The 23947-nt window shown below is 36.7% G+C and overlaps 1 protein-coding gene across 7 annotated transcripts in view; it reads right to left on the minus strand.

Moving 5' to 3' along the window:
- AHI1 (Abelson helper integration site 1) overlaps window positions 1–23947 on the minus strand; it is a 110435-nt gene that overhangs the window by 68139 nt on the left and 18349 nt on the right. For 6 of the 7 annotated variants that reach the window (XM_068938393.1, XM_068938390.1, XM_068938392.1 and 3 more), the window contains exons 10-18: window positions 23741–23893; window positions 21502–21634; window positions 20403–20526; window positions 17713–17942; window positions 16198–16301; window positions 15488–15606; window positions 12275–12405; window positions 10613–10753; window positions 8203–8405 (exon numbers count right to left, since the gene is read on the minus strand). In XM_068938393.1, the coding sequence (XP_068794494.1) occupies window positions 8203–8405; window positions 10613–10753; window positions 12275–12405; window positions 15488–15606; window positions 16198–16301; window positions 17713–17942; window positions 20403–20526; window positions 21502–21634; window positions 23741–23893 (1338 nt within the window). The remainder of the gene's footprint in view (window positions 1–8202; window positions 8406–10612; window positions 10754–12274; window positions 12406–15487; window positions 15607–16197; window positions 16302–17712; window positions 17943–20402; window positions 20527–21501; window positions 21635–23740; window positions 23894–23947) is intronic. The other variant, XM_068938391.1, reaches the window with a different exon arrangement.

The raw sequence follows: 23947 nt of genomic DNA on the forward strand, positions 1-23947 counted from the left end.
TGTCACAGCTAGGATGTTACAGCTTTAAAGGAAGCCCTCCTAACCATAGCTTCATAACATATATCACCTTCTTGTTACGAAAAGTTATAAATGGGTACTTTGATTGCTAGATGGAAATGAAATTTTAAGTACATAAATAGCAACACTGAATGAAAACCATTTAGGAGTTCTTCTGATGACTAGAGATGTTAAGTGTACGCTTGTGGGTTAAGTGTTTTCCTATCAAAAACCATTATGAATAGAACATACATTAGCATTAGTTCCTTGAGACAGAGACAAATAATAATTGCTGACGAGATTCAGTACAGTGTAATTTCTCAAAGTGGCAAAGAAGCAAATTCTCCCTTCTGGTATAACAAATAAATTAATATTTAACTTTTAAACATGATGCAGAAATATTTTCAACGTGTATGCTCCAATGTAGTAAAATGCTCTAGCTATAGTGAATTGCTAAAACTTTAGTCCAATATTCAATTCTTTGTTCTAATTACATACTTTCTGGGCTGAAAAGAATGAGAGTGTAATAAAGGAGGAGAAAAGAAATTTTATCATTCATCAGGGTTCCTGCTTAGGTAGCAAAGAAGAAAAACAAACAAACAGATTGTTTATAAAAGTACCTGGAAAAGAGGCATTAGTCACAATACAAAAAACAGAATTCATAGAAGAACAAATTCCTCTCTATTCCTATCTAACTTAAACCAAATTTTAATCTATTCACATTACATTTTCAAATTAGATGTCTAAGTTGCAGACATCCAAACTTGGCACTTTCAGGTTATTTCTATACCCACTGGTTACTGCTGTTAAATACATGTATGTTGTACCCAGAGACCTCTGTGCTGGTATATCTGCTGTTCAGAGACTCCAATACCTTTGTCTCATAAAACACGAACCCAGGCTTGACCTCAGGCCAGGTTTAGTGTCTACCAGGTATGCCCCCAGCACGCTTGTTCCAAATGGTAATCCCTATGGGTCTGTGACAAGGCACTGGCATCCAAACACGACCCACAGACTAGTACCAAGCTTGCACTGTTTCCAATCTCCTTTTACACAGCGTTAGACAAATACATACGAGATATCACTTGCCTCCCCGTTTGGATTTTCAGTTTCCGTCCCTATCATAGGGCAGCCTGCCACCCAACATATGGCATGATAAGGGCTGCTTATTCTATTTTCACAGGACTGAGAATCTTGTGCCATCATCCCAGCCACATTAGCACATTCTTACATAGGCAGCCGAGTAGCTGGTCACAACTTCTATGAGGCCTACTTTGACTAACACTTTAGCAAAGCATTTATGCAAGCACATATTGTAATGAATATTCCAGGAGAATCTACACTTACATATACATCAACAGACATCAAGTTTTTCCACATGAAAAAGGAAACTGCTCACATGTTTATGAACACATCTGAAGCTGTAAATCCAAACTACAAATGAGTAGAAAATTTAAGTTTTAATGTTGATATATTTTCACGATTTATATGGAAGGTGTCATCATTAGTCATGGATATTGTCATCAAATCATGTTTGATAGGTGTCAGGAAAAACATGAATAACTACTGTTCTTGGGTAAATAAGAATTATTTCATGCTTATTATATGAATTATATAAATAATATAATTCATATAATTATATAATTCACATAATATATATTACATTATATTATTTATATTATATATTTAAGAATATATAATACTTCAAATTTAAACTAATGATTACAAAGAAGGAAGTCAAGAGATTAAAAAAGCTTTCTACATGGAAAAAATATTTTAAATTTAAAAATATGGAGTCCATTTTTAAAAAAATTTCAATCGCAAAAAAGAAAAATCTATGAGAGTATTTTTAAATAACAGCATAAATATTTTTGAACGAGCATTCGCTATTTGAGTTTACTAGCGTCTTCACAGATGGAAAATAATCAGAGAGCATGTCAAATACGTAACATTTAAACATGCTGACTAAGGCCAAAGACTGTAATTACAAAGCTTATTAAAGCTGGTTCTGAAATAACTACTGTGTTTAGTTCTAGAAGTAATGTTATTTATGATATGTGTAGGTTTTTGTTAGTTTTGCCTGTAATTACTTCAGAATCAAAGTTTACCCTGGATTTCCTCATAAAATTAGGTTTAATTACATTGATACTACATCAGTTTCTTAATCCCCAGTGAGTTTTAAACCTCTTCATTCAAATTTCAAATAAACTGAACAGAACAGAAGAGGTGACAAAAATATTATGTTCTTAAAAGCATCATTAAAATAAATAGTAGACTAGAAAACAAAATCCACATAAGACTCAACGTTAACAGAAAAGCTGGCAAAATCTGGCAAACTAATTTTTTTTTAAATATCACAAAATCCATGCAGAAAAGAGATACAAATGAAAATCACAGGAAATCAAACTTCATATGTTCTGCTACTCATGTAAATACTTGTTTTAACTTTAATTATATTGCTTTCTTATTCAGATATTTCTTATCTGAATGTGCTACTCCACTGGAGTTCTAAAGGCACTGTTAGCTTACACAAAGTTAAGCATGCAATTCCTGAAACAGCCATATCATTATTTTTGCTTAACTATTCCCACCTGGGCAGAAAAAGTTAAATAAACTTTAAGTGGAAGCATGATTACTATAAGTTGTAAAATCATAAATCATACAATGCAATGACTTCACATAATCGCAGAATCACAGAATGGTTGAGGTTGGAAGGGACCTCTGGAGATCATCTAGGCCAACCCCCCTGCTCAAGCAGGGTCACCTGCAGCACGTTGCCCAGGATTCTGTCCAGGCAGCTTTTGAATGTCTCCAAGGAAGGAGACTCCACAATCTCTCTGGGCAACCTGGTCCAGGGCTCAGACACCCTCACAGCAAAGTTGTTTCTCCTCATGTGCAGATGGAACTTCCTGTGTTGCAGTTTGGAGCCGTTGCCTCTTGTCCTGTCACTGGGCACCACGGAGAAGAGTCTAGCTCCATCTTCTCAACATCTTTCCTTCAGATACTTATCCCTCTCTCAGTCTTCTCTTCTCCAGGCTGAAGAGTCCCAGCTCCCTCAGCCTTTCTTCATATCAGAGATGCTCCAGTCCCTTCATCAACTTAGCAGCCCTTCACTGGACTCGCTCCAGTGGTGCCATGTCTCTCTTGTACTGGGGAGCCCAGAACTGGACTCCAGATGTGGCTTCACCAGGGCTGAGTAGAGGGGGAGGATCACCTCCCTCCACCTGCTGGCAATGCTCGGCCTAATACAACCCAGGATACCAGAACCGTTCTTGACCACAAGGGCACATTGCTGGCACATGGTCAACTTGTTGTCCACCAGGACTCCCAGGTCCTTCTCTGCAGAGCTGCTTTCCAGCAGGCCTAGCAATGACATCTGCCAGCTCCCTCGGCACTTGTGGGTGCATCCCATCAGGGCCCACGGACCTGTGGGAGTCAAGTTTGCCTAAACGATCTCTGACGCAATCCTCCTCCACCAAGGGAAAGCCTTCCTTTCTCCAGACTTTCTCCCTGGTCGCCAAGGTCTGGGGTTCCTGAGGACCGGCCTTAGCAGTAAACACTGAAGCAAAGAAGGCATTCAGTATCTCTGCCTCCTCTGCATCCTTCGTCAGCAGGGCCCCCGCCCCACTCAGTAGCGGGCCTACATTTTCCCTAGTCTTCCTTTTCTTACTGATATATTTGAAGAAGCCCTTCTTGCTGTCCTTGACATCCCTTGCCAGATTAAACTCCAAATGGGCCTTCGCCTTCCGAGTCCCGTCCCTGCGTACTCTGACAACGCCCCGGTATGCATCCCAACTGGCCTGTCCCCGCTTCCACCTTCCGTACACTTCTTTATTCTGTTTGAGTTTTGACAGGAGCTCCTTGCTCATCCATGCAGGTCTCCTGCCCCCTTTGCTCAACTTCTTGCTCACGGGGATGCACTGTTCTTGAGCTCAACCTTGAGCTTAAACCTTTCACAAAATTCCACTGACAAAGAAAAATATTACTCCTTCTGTATTGTGCCTGCAAGGCAAGGTAGAAGCATCAACTGTGATTCACGGAAAAGTCACGTTGTGAAATATTCCCAGGTGTAACAGCATTGAGCAATATTTCAACCCATTTGTAAGGCTGGAATGCGTTATCCTTCCCAGGAAAGGGAAACTATCTACATTACATTTTAACATGGAGAAGTAGCACACCTTTCAAGTGCATCCCACAGTGATTCCCACCTATTGCACACTGCTGTGCATTGCAGAGTAATTCTAATGTGCAAGAACTGGATTTCCTCTGGAAGAAACCAAACAGATAACTCCAGGTGTGCATATATAATGCAATCTCATCCTAATCAGGGGCATAAGGATCCAAACGAATGAGTGGGCCACATCACCATGAAGTATTCTTGTGAGTGCAAATGCTCTTGAACTGTCAAGAACTTACACAAAACCCTGAAGCACTCCTTATACTATATGAAGAGCCAAATGGCATTTGCCAATCACCAGCCCTCAAATCTTTGTGCTTCTGCAGCGCCTTCTTAATCTTATCAACCTTTGCCCTGCCTCAGCATCCCTTTCTCCTCTTTACAAGTCCTACCTTCTGTCATCTTTCTTCCTTACTAAGGCTCTTCTTTCTTCTGTTGTTCTTTTCCAACTGCTATTCAATCTAGTGACATCAACCTCTTCAGCCAATCAGCATGGGGCCACCCAAGGCCTCCAGGAAACAACATTGCTCAACCAACCACGCTAAGTGGCCAAACCTCCTTTAGCAGCAGGACAATCTAGTGGTGCTGCTATTGGGAAGTCGCTCATCTCATGACTGTCAATGAATATGAGAGGACAAGTGATCAGTGTTGCATGAAGTTCAGAGATGAAGACTGTCTTTCTGAAGATTGGGGAGAACCACCAGATGCCTGGGGCAGCACAACAGCTGTCTTGGCTAGAGAGGTCATGAACATGTCTTTGGGTGGGACCATAGCACTAAGCCTGCTGCCCAGGATTATTGTTTGGAAGAGTCCAGAGGAAAAAGCCACCTCCTGTGCTGCTCTGAAGTTCCTGTTCTTGGAACTTAAAAATACCCCTGCGAAGGAACAGCAGCATCCACAGACTTCTCTTCTGCATACTCCCAGCTGCAACTCTCATCAACCACTCTCTGTGACAGTGCCCATGATTTCAACCAAGGTATGCATAATGCCTTCTTACACATCTTCTTAGGGTAGAAGAGAAGAAGGGAACGTACAAAGCTTCAGGTGGAACCACAGAAATAGCCTTGGGACTGCAAAGAGGTGATCAATATATTTGGCTTGACCAGGAGGGCTTTTATAACTTTAATAACAGTGCAAAGACTGACGGCATGGTATCAGCACCACGCAATTAAGACACCAATCACAGTCCCATAGTATCAGTGCAGATAAATACAGGCTGGAGTAGTTTCCACTTATTTGGGATATGAGGCTTTAAGAGGCTGAGGTTGTGTTTGTCATGGGGATAATCTCCCCACCTTTGCATTCTATCAAGCATGGAAAGTTTAATGGCTTCCTGCCCTCCATCTAATACTGACAGTGAACACTTATGGCAAAATCCTAATCCCCCAGTAACACACTTTTCCGCCTAGATATCCTGCATAGCACTAAGCAGTCAGTTTGGGTTTGGAGAGCCAGGGGTTTGTAGGAAGGCTGTTAGGAACAGGGCTCTTTCTATTCCTGGTTTCAGTGGGCCACCAATACACAAGATATCAGTTGTGGGTCACATACCCCAGGTAGGACGGGAAGGAATGCCCTATCACATCTCATATACCATGAGTCTACAGCATGTATCATAACACTGTGAGATGGGAATGTAGATAAATGCTCCATTCATTGGAGGCTGGAGAAACAAACAAGTAATAGGTATGACCACAAGAAATGTCTTCTGTCCTTTCTGTTTCATTGCCTTACACCAACCTTCCTGTCTACACTCCCCACCCAAACGCCTAGCTGCTCTGCCTTCCCCTGCTTCTAAGGTCAGCAGATAGTAGGAGGGACTCCCCTACAGCATATGGCTAGCCATGGCATAAGGTAACTTACAATTACTGGGTAGAGGAGTGACTCTGTTCTGAGCTCTACTTCACCTACCGTTCAGAAAAATTAGTCAGGGAAAAAGTAGACATCCCAGTGCACCCACTGCCTTGCAAAAACTATGTCCTTGACAACCTGGGGGTAGGGAGGATAGCAACAGCTAACAAACTACTGAACTGTATCCTTATACAGTAAAAGACTGACAGGATTACTTTTCTCTCTTCCAGATTCCCTTGTTCAAGAGGGGCCACAGGGGAAGAGAAAGCCCCCTCCCTGAAAACTATATTCCCCCCATGGCTGCAGGCAGGAGGCAATATACACCCTAGAAGGCCATTCTGCAGCAGGTAAGATACCAAAGAAAAGAGAAAAAAAATAGAGAGGTGGGAAACAGTGGCTTGGGCTCCACTGTTGCCCAGATGCAGCCTCCTGACCCAGCAATGTGGGGGCTGTCCAGAATCTCTCATAACGTAGCAAGGCACTGCACCCACATACCAGAAACAAACCTGTCTCTCGTTGGAAAGGAGCTTCCACTTTCCTCTTTGAATCTAATGCTAAAATACAGAAAATGTGAGTATCATAGGTCCTTCTGATGAAAGAAAGTCTCCTCCTAAGATCTCAGTGGTTCACAAACCCCTGAAAAAAAGCTCTTGCAGTTTACATAACTATCACTGCTCTGAGGCAGACACCAGACTAGATGTGGATTCTTTCAACTGCCTTCCCCTGTTGTTTGGAAACCCAGAGCGAGAGAACGCTCAGACGATCTTTCTGACATCTCCTACAGCTATGGCTTATGAGAACAGGCTTTGGAAGATGGCATCTGAGACCTTGATCATGATTCTGCTCACAGTGGACTTGCTCACTCCAAATCGCTTAGCCTTTGAGCAATGGGAGTTTAAGGTTACAAAGGTTCAGCAGCTGACAGTCGTTCTCTTAAATTTATAGGCACACACTATTTCATTTCACACTACAGGAAACGTGTGGTGCCCATTCGTGGCAAGAGGCCTCAATGTACCATTTTTGTAACCAAAAATTGGTGGTCATTGATGCTGTCCAAGTCCTATGTGGTTCTACTAATCCAGATTTTTCTCGCATAGCACAGGACCTCTGGCCAATCTGAGGCCAAACAGTTGTAATGATAAGGACTCCCATAAAATCATTATCTTCTCCCTCAGATGAAGGATCTGGAAGAGGGAAAATCACTTCTTTTGGGATGTCTTCCTAGAGTCCAAAGCACAAGGTTACATGCTCCATTCTTTCCATATTGTGCCTCTCTGGTTGATAATGAACTCAAGAGATGGTTCAGAGAGAAGTGACCAGGGTGTCACTTAGAGAAGTGACCAGGGTGTCACTTATAGATAAGTGGGAACAAAACGAGCAGAAACAGAAACAAGGCTTGCTTCCTCCTTCCACAGGTAATGGTGGTGGCAGCAGCAACAAACTACCATTTTCCATGTTAGCCACGGTACAGTAGTTCATAAAGGGGTCCACTACAAACCCACAGTCCAGAAAGTAAAAGTTTACGGGATAGCTTTCCTTTAAATCATTTCAAACCACATGCTTAACTGGGATGTTCAGGCCAGGGAATGAGCCTAGATCTAATCCAAAACAAAGTACCAGAACTATGATAAGTGTAGCTACAGGTCCTTAGCAACAACCGCTTTCATCTACTCATTTGCTTCTTCTGTGCTTTACTACTTACTAATGCAGACAAAGCCTAAAACTACATGAAAATAATACATGCTCAAAAGTACTTAATAATGAAAAAATAATAAGCATAAAACCAAACACAGTTCGTGTCATTCTAAACAGCAATTAGACCTGCAGAGTGCAATTCAGGAATATTCTGCATTCTAAAGGTGAATAGAAAAAAAAAAGGTGAAATTTCTTAAGCTCAGCCATAATGATCTGGGTAGTATGTCATATGAACGGCAATGAAAACCAACAAAGGAAACTCCTGTCATTGATACCTGGTAAACAAAAGTAACTTAGCTTTATGTGATTAACCTCTTCTGAATAGCTACTTTTAGGTGCATTAATACTAGTAAGGCATATACTCATTTCCAGGAGAACAAATCCCAATACTATATATGTATACTTTGTTAAATATAGCATTTCCAGAATATGAGCACTGCCTGAGAAAACTGCACATTCCTTGAAAGTAAAAAAATCTGACTTACTGTAACAGAATCAAGTTTTTGTTTCACCTTCCGCATTCTCACTGATGCTCTTGCAACACTGACAAACTGATCTGCTGGAGACATTGTTGAACTTTGTTGCACAGGAATTTCAGAAAAACTGCTAAAAATTTGTGGTCCTCTTGGTGCAACTGTGGTAAGTGATGAACTGTGATCTTTTACAATTTCAGCTTCCAGTTGTGCAACTGCAGAAATAATCAATATTAATGTCAGATGAAGCCTTACATTGCCATGAAAAAATTAAACAAGAAAGCAACTACTTTGAATGGCCACTGTCATTTTGCCAGCCATGTCTTTACTGAAACACTATAAAAATCTGGTATTGGGAGAACTTCAAAATGACATGTTTGACAATCCTAAATGTTCCCAATAATAAGGTCTCCTTTCCATTATTTGTATTCGGTAACCGTGCCCACTGAGCTGTAGTGTACTACTGACAAACAGTGCTGCTCTCCATGAAGAGGGAGGGAGGGAGGGAGAAAGGAAGGGAGGGGAAAAAAAAAAAAAGAGAACTTTTAAGTAAAAAGTATAGAGCTTGCACTGAATTCAAGTGATCCATTTTGCTAGGTACACTTCAAGCTACTACTGTTTCCAGTCTAGTTCAGGTGAGCTTACTATACTTGAGGAAAATTTCAAAAGTTGCTAAACAAATACACAGGCAGGGCAATCATTCTTGGGAGGCAGTCTAACCTTCTTGAATAGGATACTTTTGATGAAAGTTGTGCTCACTCTCATTTAAATAACAGACTTGACTTTCGCAACTTTTATACTCTGGTCTTAAGCCAACAAAGGGTAACAGGATTCTTCATATAAGTTTTGTCCAGGATATTTATAAAACTTTTGGTCTATGTAAAACACTGTGCTACTGTTGGAGCCTTAAAAACCGTGCCAGTGACTAAAATTAGTATTACTATATGATTAACTCTTTCAGCTCTAATGCAGCAAGAGTATCTTCTGAAAGCAAAATGTGTGCTTTTAACCAAAAAAGGAACAAAAAGTTAGTAACAGACAACGTAGAAAGACCACAACCTATGCAAAGTCTTACTGTCACCAGTGACTTAGTTAAACAGTCAGACGATACAAATAACTACCAGTGTGAAATCAGTGTGATCTCTATATATACACACACATACATATTAAAACATCCTATTAGCTTTTTAAAGACTCACTCTCTGTTACATAGTCAAAATTTTAAAAAAGTCTTTCAGCTGTTGTAATAGTGTGAGATAAATTTTCCATTGCTCTCTACTACAACTAAAGAATGCAGATGCCTTACTGGCCTGAAGTTAGCACTGAATATTAATTACGAAGTCATTCCACTTTATTTTCCTGTAAAAGTCAACCAGTTCAATAGACAACCTAAACTGCGAGATTTGATATGAGTAATCTCATTAGTATGTTATTTAAAAAGCAAATGTATAAAGACAATATTAATTTTATGAAGAGATGTACACTGTAAATAAAACTACAGAATTACCTATTCATAATTCACTGTATAAATATATACATAGCTATTCATAATTCATATATATTCATAATTTACTGTATAAATCATATTAACATTATCTACCATTAAGATATAACATAACTGAAACTACGTCCTTAATTGAGAGAATGACACTGCTAAAGCTAACCACAAAAATGTAAAACCAGAGAAGCCTGAAAAGGACCTTTTGGATTTTATTTTGCAAACTAAAAATGTGAAGGTAGACGTCTCTTTAATATACAGATAACATGAGGGATAAACACATCTGTCACATAATCACACCACAGACTTACCTGTGTAGAGAATACTTGTTCAGAAAAACAAGCTATACTTAATCACATTAAAATCATCTCCATACAGCTCCTCAAAATTATTTGTAATGTAGCCAGCATAAAATGCTGAGATTTCCATTAAGCTATTCATTAATTTTCAAAATAATCATATTGTCTGACTCCATAATCCACCTTGATCCTGAAGAGAGGATTCTAAACATTTGTATGACACCGCCTATGTACCATAAAGTGCTGTAAGCATCGCACAGAGTAAGACACTAAGAGCAGATCTAAAGTTCTGATTCGGAAAATCTGTCCCACCCAAGCAAACTCAAAGCCACTTCTAAATAAACCTTAAATTGTTTTTAGAGATTTTGGCATCAGTTATAAAATAATCTGGTGGTTGGAAGAGACCTCTGGAGACTATGTAGTCCAGCCTCCTGCTCAAAGCAGGGTCACCTATAGGAGGTTGCTCAGGACCTTGTCCAGCGGGGTTCTGAGCATCTCCAAGCATGGAGATGTATATTATTACATGACTGTTTCTTTTTTCCTTCAAAATAAAGAAAAACATTAGCAAATCACTTCAAAAATAAAAAATTCCCAGTTGTATGTATCAAGAAAGTTTCTACTATACCTTTATAATCATAAATGTATACAAGTATTGGCTGGTTCTGACCAAAGGCACAAAATGACACCATGTGTTCATGTGGATGAAAGGTAACATCACGAAGCGGAGATGTGAAGGAGAGTTCAGAATATATGGCCACCTGATCACCTATAGAAGTGAAATATAGTTATTAATACTATGAAAATGTAGTTGGTAAGGTTGACTAATTGCAATACTTTGTATAGTGACAAAGCCTTAGAGGAAAGGTATTTGTTTAGCTTTTATAATAGATAATGCTTTTGAAACTCTCTCTTTTCTTTTTTTTCTTTTCCTATCAAGGTAGAGAGATCCTCTACTTAAAAAGCCAAAGACACCACAACAACATAAATGATAGTCAACTGTACTATGGCAAAATTCAAGTACTTCGGAAGCGTAACACTGTCTGGATTGGCCAAAGCCTGTATTACTGCAGTGTGCTGACCGTGATGACACTGTAATATGTATTCTTCAGTCATTTTCCTTATTGAAAATTAATATTTGGTGTAAAACAAAAAACATTCAGTAACTTAAAAGCCTGTAATAAGTCAGAAAAAATAGTGCAGTTGCAGCAGCTGCAGGAAACCACACGGGATGCATTAGGTTAGCTGAGTTGCGTTGTTCTGATAAGCAAGTTCCAGAAAGGTGGCGTTCCACAGTATTTGTTCGTGCTTGCGTTTTGCCAGGAGATAGCTATCATAGCTGCGGATTTCCATTAGATGACACAGCAACAGGAGTGAAAGTTGAGCACAATATTATTTAAAAAAATAAAATTGGCTCTTAAGTTGACAACATTATGAATACAAGTAAAGTTCAGCATGTAAGCAAGACTCAAAGCCTATTAGAAAAAATAATGAAGTCTCTCTTTTTATATTTATTATCATTTAAACGTTCCAGACAAATTGCATAGTGGCATAAATGTAAGCTAATTTAGTTGAAAATATGGAAAGAAATTCGAAACAGAACTGTTGGTTAGTTGTCAGTTTTAAAATAGTTCAGTATTTTTACTTTTAAAAAATTATTTATATTATAGTTGGACACAATACAATGTCATCAAAACTAGAATGTATTTCCGTTACCTCCTGCTATCATTTTTGTCCCTTCTACCTCACTGTACAACAAAGATGACAACTCTCTTTACCTTATCTATATATGCTTTGCTTAAATTTTTCCAGGAAGACTTTGGTAGTTATTTGAAAACTATTCAATTGAGGGAAAATAATTTATGAAGAAACTTTGTACTCCAAAGTCCTTGGGAAGAAGAAGTAGTTGTTCTCAAAAAGAGCCTAATCCCAAAATCAAAAAAAAGAACAACAAAAACTGATTTGACTTAAAAATTTTTTTGCATTGTTTTAAGACCCTCATCCACATACAAAAAATTGCAATACACAAGGAGCTGAGCCTAAGGTGCTCCGTTCTTGCTGGATATAACAGGTCCTACCTCTGTTTATTTACCTCCTCCAGAGAATTACATCAATTAGATCTTAGAGGAGAAGATTAACAATAGTTATTTAAAAGGTGGAGTAAAGGTTTAAGGATTTCAGAGTATCTTACTGAAATTTTATTCCATATCAAATGTGTTTCAGGAAAGCTTACAAAATCCCATCCCTTTAGTCTTGACAGCTTCACTTAAGGTATAAAATAATTAGTTACCTGTTTCTGGATTCCAAACATATGCCTTTCCATCTTCACTTCCCGAAAAAAGGAACGTGCCACATGGCGTTAAGGTGCTGTGGATCTTTTCTCTGTAATTTGTAGCACCTATATATTTCTTTGTAGCCAAGCTAAAGATAAAGAATAGTTTGCAAGCACGGAAAATACTTCATAATAAACAATCAAACATTTTATTTGTCAATCTTTCTCTCTGCACATCAGAAAAAAATCAATACAACTTGTATCCAAAACAGATAACGCAAGCAACACTTTCTGCAGAGTGCAGTTGTTCACCCTTCCTTTTCCCTGGCCTTCATAACATGCCTGAAACTATAGATCAAAGTATCTATCATTGCCTTTGGTTAGAGTAAAGAAATATTCAGACGCACAGAACAGATATAGTTATTTGCACCTTTTTGATCCTTAGCTTTGTAGAAAAGAGGCAAATTGACAATATTATTCCAAGCTGTGCCAAAAAAGTTCATTATGCTTCCTAAGCTTGATAACACATCAGTAATGCTGAAATTTATCCAGCAGCACCCCTTAACTCTTTAGTCTAATGTCTCCTTGACTACAAAAACAGTAATACCGTCAGTAAACTTCAGGCAGCAATATTAATTACTATTAACATTACTATTGTTAATATTATTTTGCTGCTTGGGCATCCTAGTCTTCTTCAGTGAGATACTACTGGTCAGCACAGTAATAATGACCTAACTGCTGTTAAACGTTTTGCAGGCATCATGTAATAGAGAATTTGCAACAGGATTTTCCAAAATGTAAGTAAGGTAGCTTTCAAAAGGTTGTCTCAAACATGAGGTGCAGGCTGGAAAAAAAAAAAGAAGTTCACAATCAAAATGGAGGCTAATACTGGAGTAATACTGCGATATAGAGTTTCAGGCAAGGAGAATAGGGATAGGCCATGACAGCCCTCAAAGAAAGAAGATAATTTAAAAAACGTGATTGATACTGCAGAAACAATGGAGATGTTGGGGGAAGCACAATACAGTTAATATTACAGGACAGGAGAACTATTTTTAATAATATTCTGAATAAATATATCTGAGATACAACTCCACTTGACACGTAAGAGAAAAGGATGCTTTAATGATCATAGTGCAAGACCATATTAGCTCAAATAAGAGTTTTAGTTGCCTGAATGAGTAAGAAAGATAGTATATTTGATATGTCATGTACAACAACTCTACAAGATATAAACCTAAGAAGTCTGAACCAAAACCAAATCCCTGATCACATACCTCAGTGACAGGATAGCAGCATTATCCAAAAAGATCAGAAAAGGAAACTGAAAGAGGACAATTAAGAACAACTAGCTGCCACTCAAAGTAAATTATGCTGATCTGTGACCTCCACCCCCTCTTTTCTCATGCAGGGAAAGAGCAGTTAATGCTGACGTGTTAAATTATCACTGCTGGGCATCTGACCCCATGGTTTATTGATAGACTTAAGCAAATGTAACTGTGGGCTGTGGTCAAAGCAGCAGTCCTTCTGTCCTCTCCACCCTTATTTTCCCAGGCTCTCCCTTGTTTCTTCTCTAGTGTTTTGGCAGCTATCAGATGAGTTGGATCAGATAATTGATTCAGCTGAAGACTAATCATTATTTTTTTAGGCTGATTTTTTGTCGGATCAGCTCACCTATCTGACTTAACCCTGCGCCACAAGGTCTCTAGAGCTGATAAAGCGGAAACGTTGGCAACACATGGCCAAAGGTGTGGGAGATGAGGAGAAGAGGAGAACGTAGGTCCTATTGATGGACTGGCTTAAAATAATTGTGAACTTGCACACCATGTTAACCCCTTCTTAGAGGTTAATACACATCTACATTTTTCTCTCACAGACTACAACTCCACACTCTTCCGAGACGGTAGTGATAGACCACCTGCTTCAAAAAACTAGACGACCCCTCTGTCAATCCACTCATTTCATGCTTGGATTGTATGGATAGTTTGGCCTTCTATCATCGTCATTCTAATTTATTATTTACAGTAAAAGCTGAAAAGTAGACTATAATACTGGAAAGTCTTCAGCTAGTTCAAACATTCAATCCATATATTATTTTAAGAGTGAGCTCTCCTGAAAGAGCGTATACGGGTACAAAAGCACCTTCTAAAAGAACGTAGCTCCTTGTGCTATCAGAGTCTAAAAGGTATTTTCCCTTAGGCAATTTTAGTAGAACACCAGGGACCTTTCATTGTCTTGTGTGTGCAGAGAGGTAGACATGAAATTAAGGTTATTTCATTTACAAAGCGTGTTCATATCTTTAACGTAACATTCCAGAAGGGAAGGTTTGGCAGCATCTTACCAGTGTATATAAATAACTGTTTGCAAGGAGTAAGGAAGATGCTGCCAGGCTCTTCTCAGTGGTAGCTAGTGAAAGGACAAGTGGCAATGGGCACAAACTGAAACACAGGAAGTTCTGTCTGCACATGAGGAAAAACTTCTTTACTGCAAGGTTGTCCGAGCGCTGGAACAAGTTGCCCACAGAAGCTGTGGCAATACTCAAAATCCAACCAGACAATGTCCTGAGCAACCTGTTCTATGTGACCCTGCTTTGAGCAGAGCTGTGGGACTACAACAATCTTTGGAGGTCCCTTCCAACCTCAGTGACTCAGTGATTCTGTGAACCTCTTGTTTTTTTTTATTGTAGATTATTAAATTGGTATGTTTAAAACACTATTAGAAATGAGAAAATCATCAATAGTTACGTTGAAATATCTCACCACCTAATCAATATAGCATAATAGGTACATCATTGTATTATTTAATATCTGTGATGACAGTCTTCATTCTATTTTATCATCAAAACACTTTTTTTAGAGTCTAACCAATGAGAACTAAGGCACGAATAAATAAATGTTATAATTTCAAAGCTATTTCAAGCCTAGATTACGTTTTTAAAAGTGAACTTAATCTTTAGGACGCTAGGCTCTTCATTTTCATGCTGTTTCAAGCTCTCAAGTCATCCAGTCATTTTTGGATATTCTATCTATCTGAAATTACTTACCCAGCATCACACAAAAGGTTTGTAATATGGCAGTTTTGAAATCATTTCTTAACCCTAACATTGCTATCCTTAATTGCAAAGTCGAAGGATATCCTAATAAGTATTTATTAATTTCATGGCACCTCATTTCTCTGATAAGTAAATTTTAAAATAGAAAGAAATATGCACTAATACCAAAATCTACTTACATTCTGAGATCCATAATTCTCAGAGTACTGTCTTTGGCATGGATTAATAAACGTCTTCCATTTGGATGTACCTCCAAATGACTTATTGGAGTTCCTTTAATATCATTTTCTTTTATTTCCTACAGAAAGAGACAATAACGAAATGGATTCTGTTATAAGGTATCGCTAATTCTGGAAAATTGGGATATAGAGTAAAAATGGTAACTTCCGTGTTTTAAAACTCATGTTTGTACTCTTTAATTAAATTTAATCTTCCATTACTTTTTTCCTTCTTCACTATTTGATTAAGAAAAAAAGTTTTTTCCTAGATTAAGGCACTACATCCTAGGCAATTAACTTTTCACAACAAGGCAGATTGTATTATGACTACGAACTTCTGAAACATGCTTGATGACAGATAAACTGGCTGAACATGAGAGAATAAATCTAACACATTATCATTCCGCTAATATGATGTTATTAAATCTGAAGCATTTTTATGTTTTATATACAGAAAAATTAAAGTTGCAAGACAATTCAGAAATCCTAACATAGTGAATCACAGCACATTCTATCAACTGCTTTGTATCATTAACAAGTTACTTAAAGAAAATAATATCTTTCTAGTTCAACAAAAATTAACACATAAAAATAACAAAATTCAAATCAAGTGACCAGACTGGGAACAATCTACATAAACATTATAATGCTAATTCAAGAAATCTGTATACCTTATTAATGCTCCACTGTTGGAACAGATGTTGAGAACTTCCTTTGATAAATGTATCCCAAACGATAATCAGTCCCGAACTATCTCCCGAGAACATGTGGAGCCCTGTAAAATAATACCTTCATATAACCAAAAGAATACCAAACAAAAGAACAAATAAAGAAAAGGATGTATGAACAAGAAACAACTTTTTCTGTTACTCTGTGAATAGGCAAACACCAATTCTTTCCTCTCTTTTCACATGATACATTTAGTGCAAATACATTTTGCTCACACTGCACGACAAAAGTTGATATCATGAATGTGGATTCAGCTAGTAATAACTCAGATACCAGGATGCTGAATATTTTATTAAATTTCTTCACTTTGTATCATCTTTTAGGAACCATCAAAAAATGAAAATGTTTACCTCGGTGAGCTTTAGATGATTTTCTAACGCTTATCTATGGATTGAGTTCACTCACTGAGAGCACCTTGAACAAGAACAAATACTCTTTCCCAATCGTTGTTCTTATATCACACATAAATTCTTATCCTTTATAAAAAGTTGCACTCTTTTCTCTTCCTAGTTCCTTCCTTTCCTGAATATCTTCAGTGAACCACCTATTTACTAATGATGTCACTAATATCCCAAAAAAAGTCAAACACTTTAAAGTATCTTATTTATTTACCCATCTTCAACTCTTTCGGTTATGCATTTCTCTACATCTCTGACACCTACTTTCAGTTGTTAATCTACTAGTGAACATTCTTCACAATGTTTGGACTAATCTCCGTCTTCTTGGTTTTCCACATTCTATCAACACTGAAAAGTTCATCACCTTTCCACTTCTTTAGTCTAGCATTAAAATCCTCACAATCTAATTACTGCTACCTCATTTTCTTTGTCATTGTATGGAGTTGATAACTTTGAATGACAATATGAATGAACTGTCTTTGCCTACTGATCTGATCATGTCTCCTGTTCTGAACTGCTGAGAGAGTTCTCTAGAAGCTGGATTGCTACATAATTCTGCCACTTACTTTATCCAAATTTGCCTTTTTTTCCAGCTTACCTCTCTACACTACTAGGCTTTCCACCTGTATCCTGATGCATTTTTGCCCTCTGAACAGTAGCTTCTGGGCTTTATTTTCTGCTTGTTTTGCTGTAATATGTTCAAAACATTAACTAACTAATAACAGCTAGCTACAGGGACAATGAATACTAAACTACTGTCAGAATTTGCACAGTCATCATCGCTTGATAACTATATGTTTGTTTGCTTGTCTCTTTTACAGTTAATGTTTCCAGATTATTCTTAATTTATATCAGGGGTTACATGTCCCTTTGTGTTTGCTCAAAGTAGTCCCAAATAAGACAGGGCACTGACACATTCATTGCAAACACAGATGAAACTATTCCATTCTATTGTAGTATTCATATTGCCTCTATGAAATAAAGCAAACTAGTAATGCTCAAGCTGGTCTTCAATTGATATGAGAAAAAAGTGATGAAGAAGTAATTCTGAGAAAATACCTTCTGCATCAAAACAAACTGTGTTGATGAAATTTTTGTGACCATCAAGCTCCTGTAGCAGTTGCCCATGGATGTCTTTCACTTTTGCATTCCAAATTCTAATCACAGAGTCATAACATCCTGTCACAACCAAAGAGTTTGCAGTTGGGTGGTACTTTGCAGTATAAACAAATGAAGGATGAGGGAAAACTCTCACAGCAGATGTAGCCTGGTTTTCAATTTTCCACATTCTAAATGGAAAGAAAATTAGGACAGCTACTGTATAAAGCAATCACATACACAGCTACCTATAACTGATACCATATGTTGGGCTAATGGATCTAGAGGCGACTGCATGCAAATACTCAGTGGCACCTGTCCAAATCGTGGCAACTTTTTCCACCTACACTTAATCCTTTAATATGGTACTTTCTAACAAGAATTAAGATATTGGCTATGACTCTGTCTTCCAAGTAAATTCATGACCATGTTTTCATTTAAGAGATATTTGGCATTTTGCACATTTTAAAATACACATAAAGTATTCCAAGGAATGCATCAATCTCTTTCCTTCAGGAGTTAAATTATTAAGAACTTTTGGGATCTCATTCATTAAAAACACACACACACACACACACACAAGGGATATTTAGGATCACTAAATATATATAAAAGCCCAGAAGGTTTTAGAACAAAAATTATCTATCAGATACCGATTGTGATCTCAAGGACGCTTTCTTTACATAAATTCAGTTCTTGTATTTCCTATGCTTCACCACCAACAGCTGTAAGATCAGATTTTTCTTAGGAAGTATTTCTTTGTTTGCACTTGTGCATTTCACCATGGAGCCTCCCCCCAAGATGAGTTCATAAAGAATGGAATGGTACCCAGATCATGAAATCTGAGTGGACAGCACATTTCAGAGAACATACAATTACAATATGGCAGGCAGCTTTTAGTGTTATCCTTCCAGGTTTTGTTTCTGGTGACAACCGAAGAATTTTAAGTTTACCCTGAGATTGCTTAAAAAAAAAAAAAGTGTTCATTACAAAACTTCTGTAAACACAATGTCTAAGAACATAGTGATTAAGCTGCAACTTTAATATACAAAGGTCACAAACAGTCCACCTATCTTTTAGATTGGCTTTACTCTGACTATAGAAAAGCTTATTACTGCTTAAAGTGCCAGTTAACTTTATAATAAGCGAGTCTTTGAGGAGAAAACTAGAGGTTATCAAATTCACTTAAATGGTACCCAGAAATAATGTGGGAGAAAAGTTTGGGTTTGAGATCAGAAAAGGCTCAAAGATAACATTGTCCATGTATGTCCATGTCCATATAAAGGACTTACAGAAACTCCCAAATTTCCCTTATCTCCAAGCTGCCTTAGAATTCCATCTGACAGACGATACAGGAAATAAACTGACAGGGCTTTACAACGGCAGGGTTCCTTTAGTCCTCATCCTCCAATTCTGCCATGTTTCCACAGCAAAACGACCCCAATACGAAAGGGAAAACAGAATAGTTGCCTGAACTTAGATTTTTTTAAAAGAGCTTAAGACAAAGGACAATAAATACGTGAACTAACAACTCATACCATGACGATGCACAGTACATTGAAAAGGAGGCCGACCATTAGAGTTGCATATTGCTGCCACAAATTGTAAAAAGAACTGAGAAACATTCAGGCCTTTTTATAAGGACTACGAATGACTGAAATTGATATTCATTTCAATATCAAAAATTCTTATTTAATCTGTATCCAAATCAAAAATAAAATACGTGAGATAAACACCAAAATACTCTTTTTATTACTACGTACAGGTAGTAATCAGTGGGAGAAAACAGAACAAAACAAAACAATTCCACACATACAAATGTAACATTTAACAATTCTGGCATTTTAATTATGCAACTGCCTGAAGCATTACTAAGTTGCATGAGAGAAACAACAGACAGGAATCTGAAGAGCTAAAAAAAATCCCCAAAAACAAAAAATACAAAACAAACAAATAAAATATAAAAACTTATGAAGTTGAGGGTCATAATAAAATTGTGCAGTGTCATAACCATATTTTTCATGTTTTTTCTAGAGTTTTGAGGGTTTTTCTTTTAAATCTCAAACAAATTGAGATTTCAACATTAACAGTGCATTAAAGTATACTTTTTAATTATAGAGAAAAATAGATAAACGTTCTCAAAAATAATACCATCACATCACATTTAAAGTAATTTAACTTGAATTGTTTAGGTATGTGTCCAGAAATTCAATAAACTACATATATATACAACACGGCCAATTTAAATACATTATATGAATCTTAGCTTTTAAATTTTCTGCCTCATGTTCACATTTGCAAACTTAACACTGCATTCAAAATAGGAGAATTTCTTCAAAAATAAAATATTCCAAATGTCCCACTGATTTCTTGAAATATAAAGCCATTAATTTTGGTGCTGTGCTGTAGAATTAGACCCTATAGTTACTGGAAAAGCTTTACTCTCAAATATGTATACACTGAAGATTAATATAGTAAATATAGTATAAGTGACTGTAGATCCATCACAATTTTTATAACATTAGAAGTCACATTGCAACAATATCTTTAATTAAAACCTCACAGCACAGTTTGTAGTAACGCGTCACGGAGTGCACCACTTTCTTTTGTGTTTCTCACACTATTTGCCAGAACGTTTCAGTCATACTGACCTGACAGTGCCATCAGAAGATGCAGTAAGAAGGTATTGATCATCTTTTGACCAACAAAGATCATACACTATGTTAAGATGACCATAAAATTCTCTTAGGTACTGTCCAGAAGGAATTTCATACACTAGTGAAAATTTAAATAGAAAAATAAAAAAATGTGTAAGTATTTACAAGGGGTTGTATGCAATTATTAGTGCAATTTAGTTCAGTCTTAGGCTGAGCTTCTGCTAGCATAAGCAAAATATTTTCCTTCAACTTCTCATTGTCAGATATCAAATAGCTGCTGGATACACATGGACAGCAAGTGTATGCTTCCACCTAGTGGTTTAAGGATGTCAGTAACACATTAACCCTTAAACTTGGCCCACCTGGTTTAAATTATCAGAGCCAGATTGCAATTTTTTTTACTGCTACCTGAGCAGTCTTAGGAAAATATTAATGTAGAGATCATTTTCTGCTGCTGTGTAGTAAAGCAATATAATTTTACTGTACCTTGCATTTAAACATTTATTTTGCAATTAAAATATTGCTCTCTATAATATAATCTCAAAACTCTTACACTGGGTCTCAGTACTATGTAGTTGATGCATCTGTGAAAAACAGGCCCCAGTTAAAATAATATGGAATAGCTCCAGTTCCAAATGAACTGTACTGGAACACCAAAAACAGCCTCCAGTAGTCTCTCTGGAGATGTCAGCATTCCCAGGTATCCAACTTTCATAAGAGGTTTAAAGAAAAAAAAAAAATCAACAAAAAAACTTATATAAAACTCAGGGGGAGGGTAAGTTACTGAAAAATTATGCCCCTTAAAACCTTATTATCAGCAAATCTGTTTTTTGTGTGCAAACTGACTATTTCCATCAGAACTCTGTGCAAAAGCGCTATGATTTTGTGCCCTTGAGTTGCATGTACATTACCATGCACAAAAAGCCAACTGTTCAAGGTAGAACAACATTTTTGCTTAATGCTTAATGCACAGAACAATTTACTACACATAATTATAAAATAACATTCCTAAAAGAACTTAAAAAATATTCATTTTTCCTTTAATTCCAACCTACATGAATTATTGGGGTGGGGGGATGCATTTTTAACTTACAAATAATGGGATAGCCATTCCTTCCTGCACATGCTGCTGCCAATGTTTTCCCATCATGAGAGAAACGAATACAGAAACAGCCCATATCTCCTCCTCGCAGTGAAAACAGATGCTTGTTTGGTATGCGACAAACCTAGTTTTTCAGGTAAGAATTATGACTTCACAGTTATGAATACTAATTATCCAATGCTTAAAACACATTTGCAGCTCTTGACATGCATAGATTTTAAAGAGCTACTGATATCCTAAAGGGAATGTAAAACAAAAATTCAACCTTGTCAATTGACAGTTCTGCTGCATAACTTAGGCCCCATTTAGTTTGTGTATTAATTTCTGTTCCATTAGATGTTATTACTGATAAGTAACAATTTTTAAAAATCTAAAAAATCTAAAACCAAAATGATTTCCTTAATTTTAAGAGATGTTTAATAACAACTAGCCTCACCTTAATATAAGTTGCATAGTTAGATTGTAGGTCTATGGTGTTTAAGGAGTCCAAGCTCAATTTTTCTCACTACTTGTTGCAGTGTAACCTCAGAAAACTAACCATATGCAAACAAAACTTTGCTTTACCAAATCACCTTTGGCATTTTTCATCTAAATTTCAATTCCTATCTTTTTTCAAATAACCAGAGAAAAAAAATACTTCCATATGCTTTTTCTCAAGAAATAAATTCAAATTTTGAAGGGAAATTAAGCTATCCAAAGTAGTTACTTTACTATTTAACCTGAACTTTATATACTTTCAGGAATGAAATTGATTATGAACGGATTCAAAAAATAAAAGTAGATCTATGTAAATACATCTTGTTGGAAACTACATATGCAATTAAGCATTGCAATGCTTGTTAACGTCTAAAATGAAACATCACAACATTGAACCAATTTCAGGGTAGAACAAACCTTTTTTCCTTACAAGTCATGTAGCTATAATTCATATATAAAATTCATTTTATATGTATTATGTCATTAATATATACAACAAATTTATAATTCTATAGAGAATTTTGGGAAAGTAACATGTCATTCATTTATCTATATCTACAGAGACAGCGGAGTCTCAATGTGGAGTACTTCTCTAAACAATAATTTACCTTTTAGGTCAATGTAAAAGTTACTGTAGTGCATATAAAGGAAATAATTTTGAGTAATTTTCATTTTTAAACAGAAATAAATGCCTTAACATTCTCTGGAAGAAAGATATATGCAACATCATGCTAATCTTACTGAAATTTTTTTATATGACAGCCAACAAAAAAATACATCATCATTACTACTCCGTTCTTCAATTTGTACATGAACTAGTATAAGAATAGATCAGCTGCGAAATTTTATTTTTATGATGGCAAGTCAATATTCTTAGGATCTTATTTCACTTAGTTTGTAAAACACAATCATTAGTAGAATGACAAAAATGTCATCTTGAGAAGTTTTCTGAAAAATAACTAACACTAACATAAATACATGCTTTAAGTGTTCTGCCATTTTTAATACAAAAATTTCCGTTGTAAAACTGGAAAATAACATGATGTCCATATATACTTAAATGTTCTTTATGAAATGATCTGTACAAGGTTTATGGTATGGAAAGAAAACAAAAATCAAGATTCTCTTGTAAACAAATGTGCCTTGTGTAATAGGTTTATCATTTGAATTGTTATTGACCTGTGAACACCATTCAATAGAATAACGTGAAATCATTGTATGGACATTTTATGTGGGGTTGCAAAAAGATTCTCGCTTCATGATTGCTAATTTCCAACAGCGATTTGGGAGCTGGCATGAAGCCAGCACAACCTTCATAATAAGGGTCACCAAAATAATTCCTTCAGAATTCTGTTATACCATTAAAATATCTTTTCAGTGAGAGAATCAAAAAAAAAAAAACCCAAGAAACCAAACAAGAAAACACACGCATGAAGTCAAAATCTGAGTGATGCTTTTCTGTCTTAACGCCACTACCTGAATAGCCCTACTCATTCAAATTCCTGGAAAATTTTGGAGAAAAGTCATGTGCCCATTCTGGGTAAAAATGGTTAAATCAACCACACTTGGTTTGGGCATGAAGCTAAGCCTCCTCTACCTATTTCTGAGGTTTTCTTATGTTTTATGTTTTGCTGATTTTTAAAAAATTTGTTTTAATGAACCACTGGCCTCCTAACACGTCCATCATAAATTTATAAACAGATACATTAAATTATTAAAAAAAAAAAAAAAAGACAAAACCAAAATGCTTCACCTGTCCAGGCAATCTCGTCCATTTAAATTGCTCTTTCTTCTCCTCTGGAAGAGGTTCACCTGTTTTTTTACAGCCTTCACTCTGAAGATCACAGAATGTTGTACTACCTTGTTCCTGCTGAACAGCCATCATAGAACGGAAAGAAGGATCAACCTTCAGGTAAACAAGATGAAACAGCAGGAAAAAAGTATTTTCAAAATGAACACT

Source organism: Struthio camelus, chromosome 3, assembly GCF_040807025.1.
Source record: "Struthio camelus isolate bStrCam1 chromosome 3, bStrCam1.hap1, whole genome shotgun sequence".
Classification (NCBI taxonomy): Eukaryota; Metazoa; Chordata; class Aves; order Struthioniformes; family Struthionidae; genus Struthio; species Struthio camelus.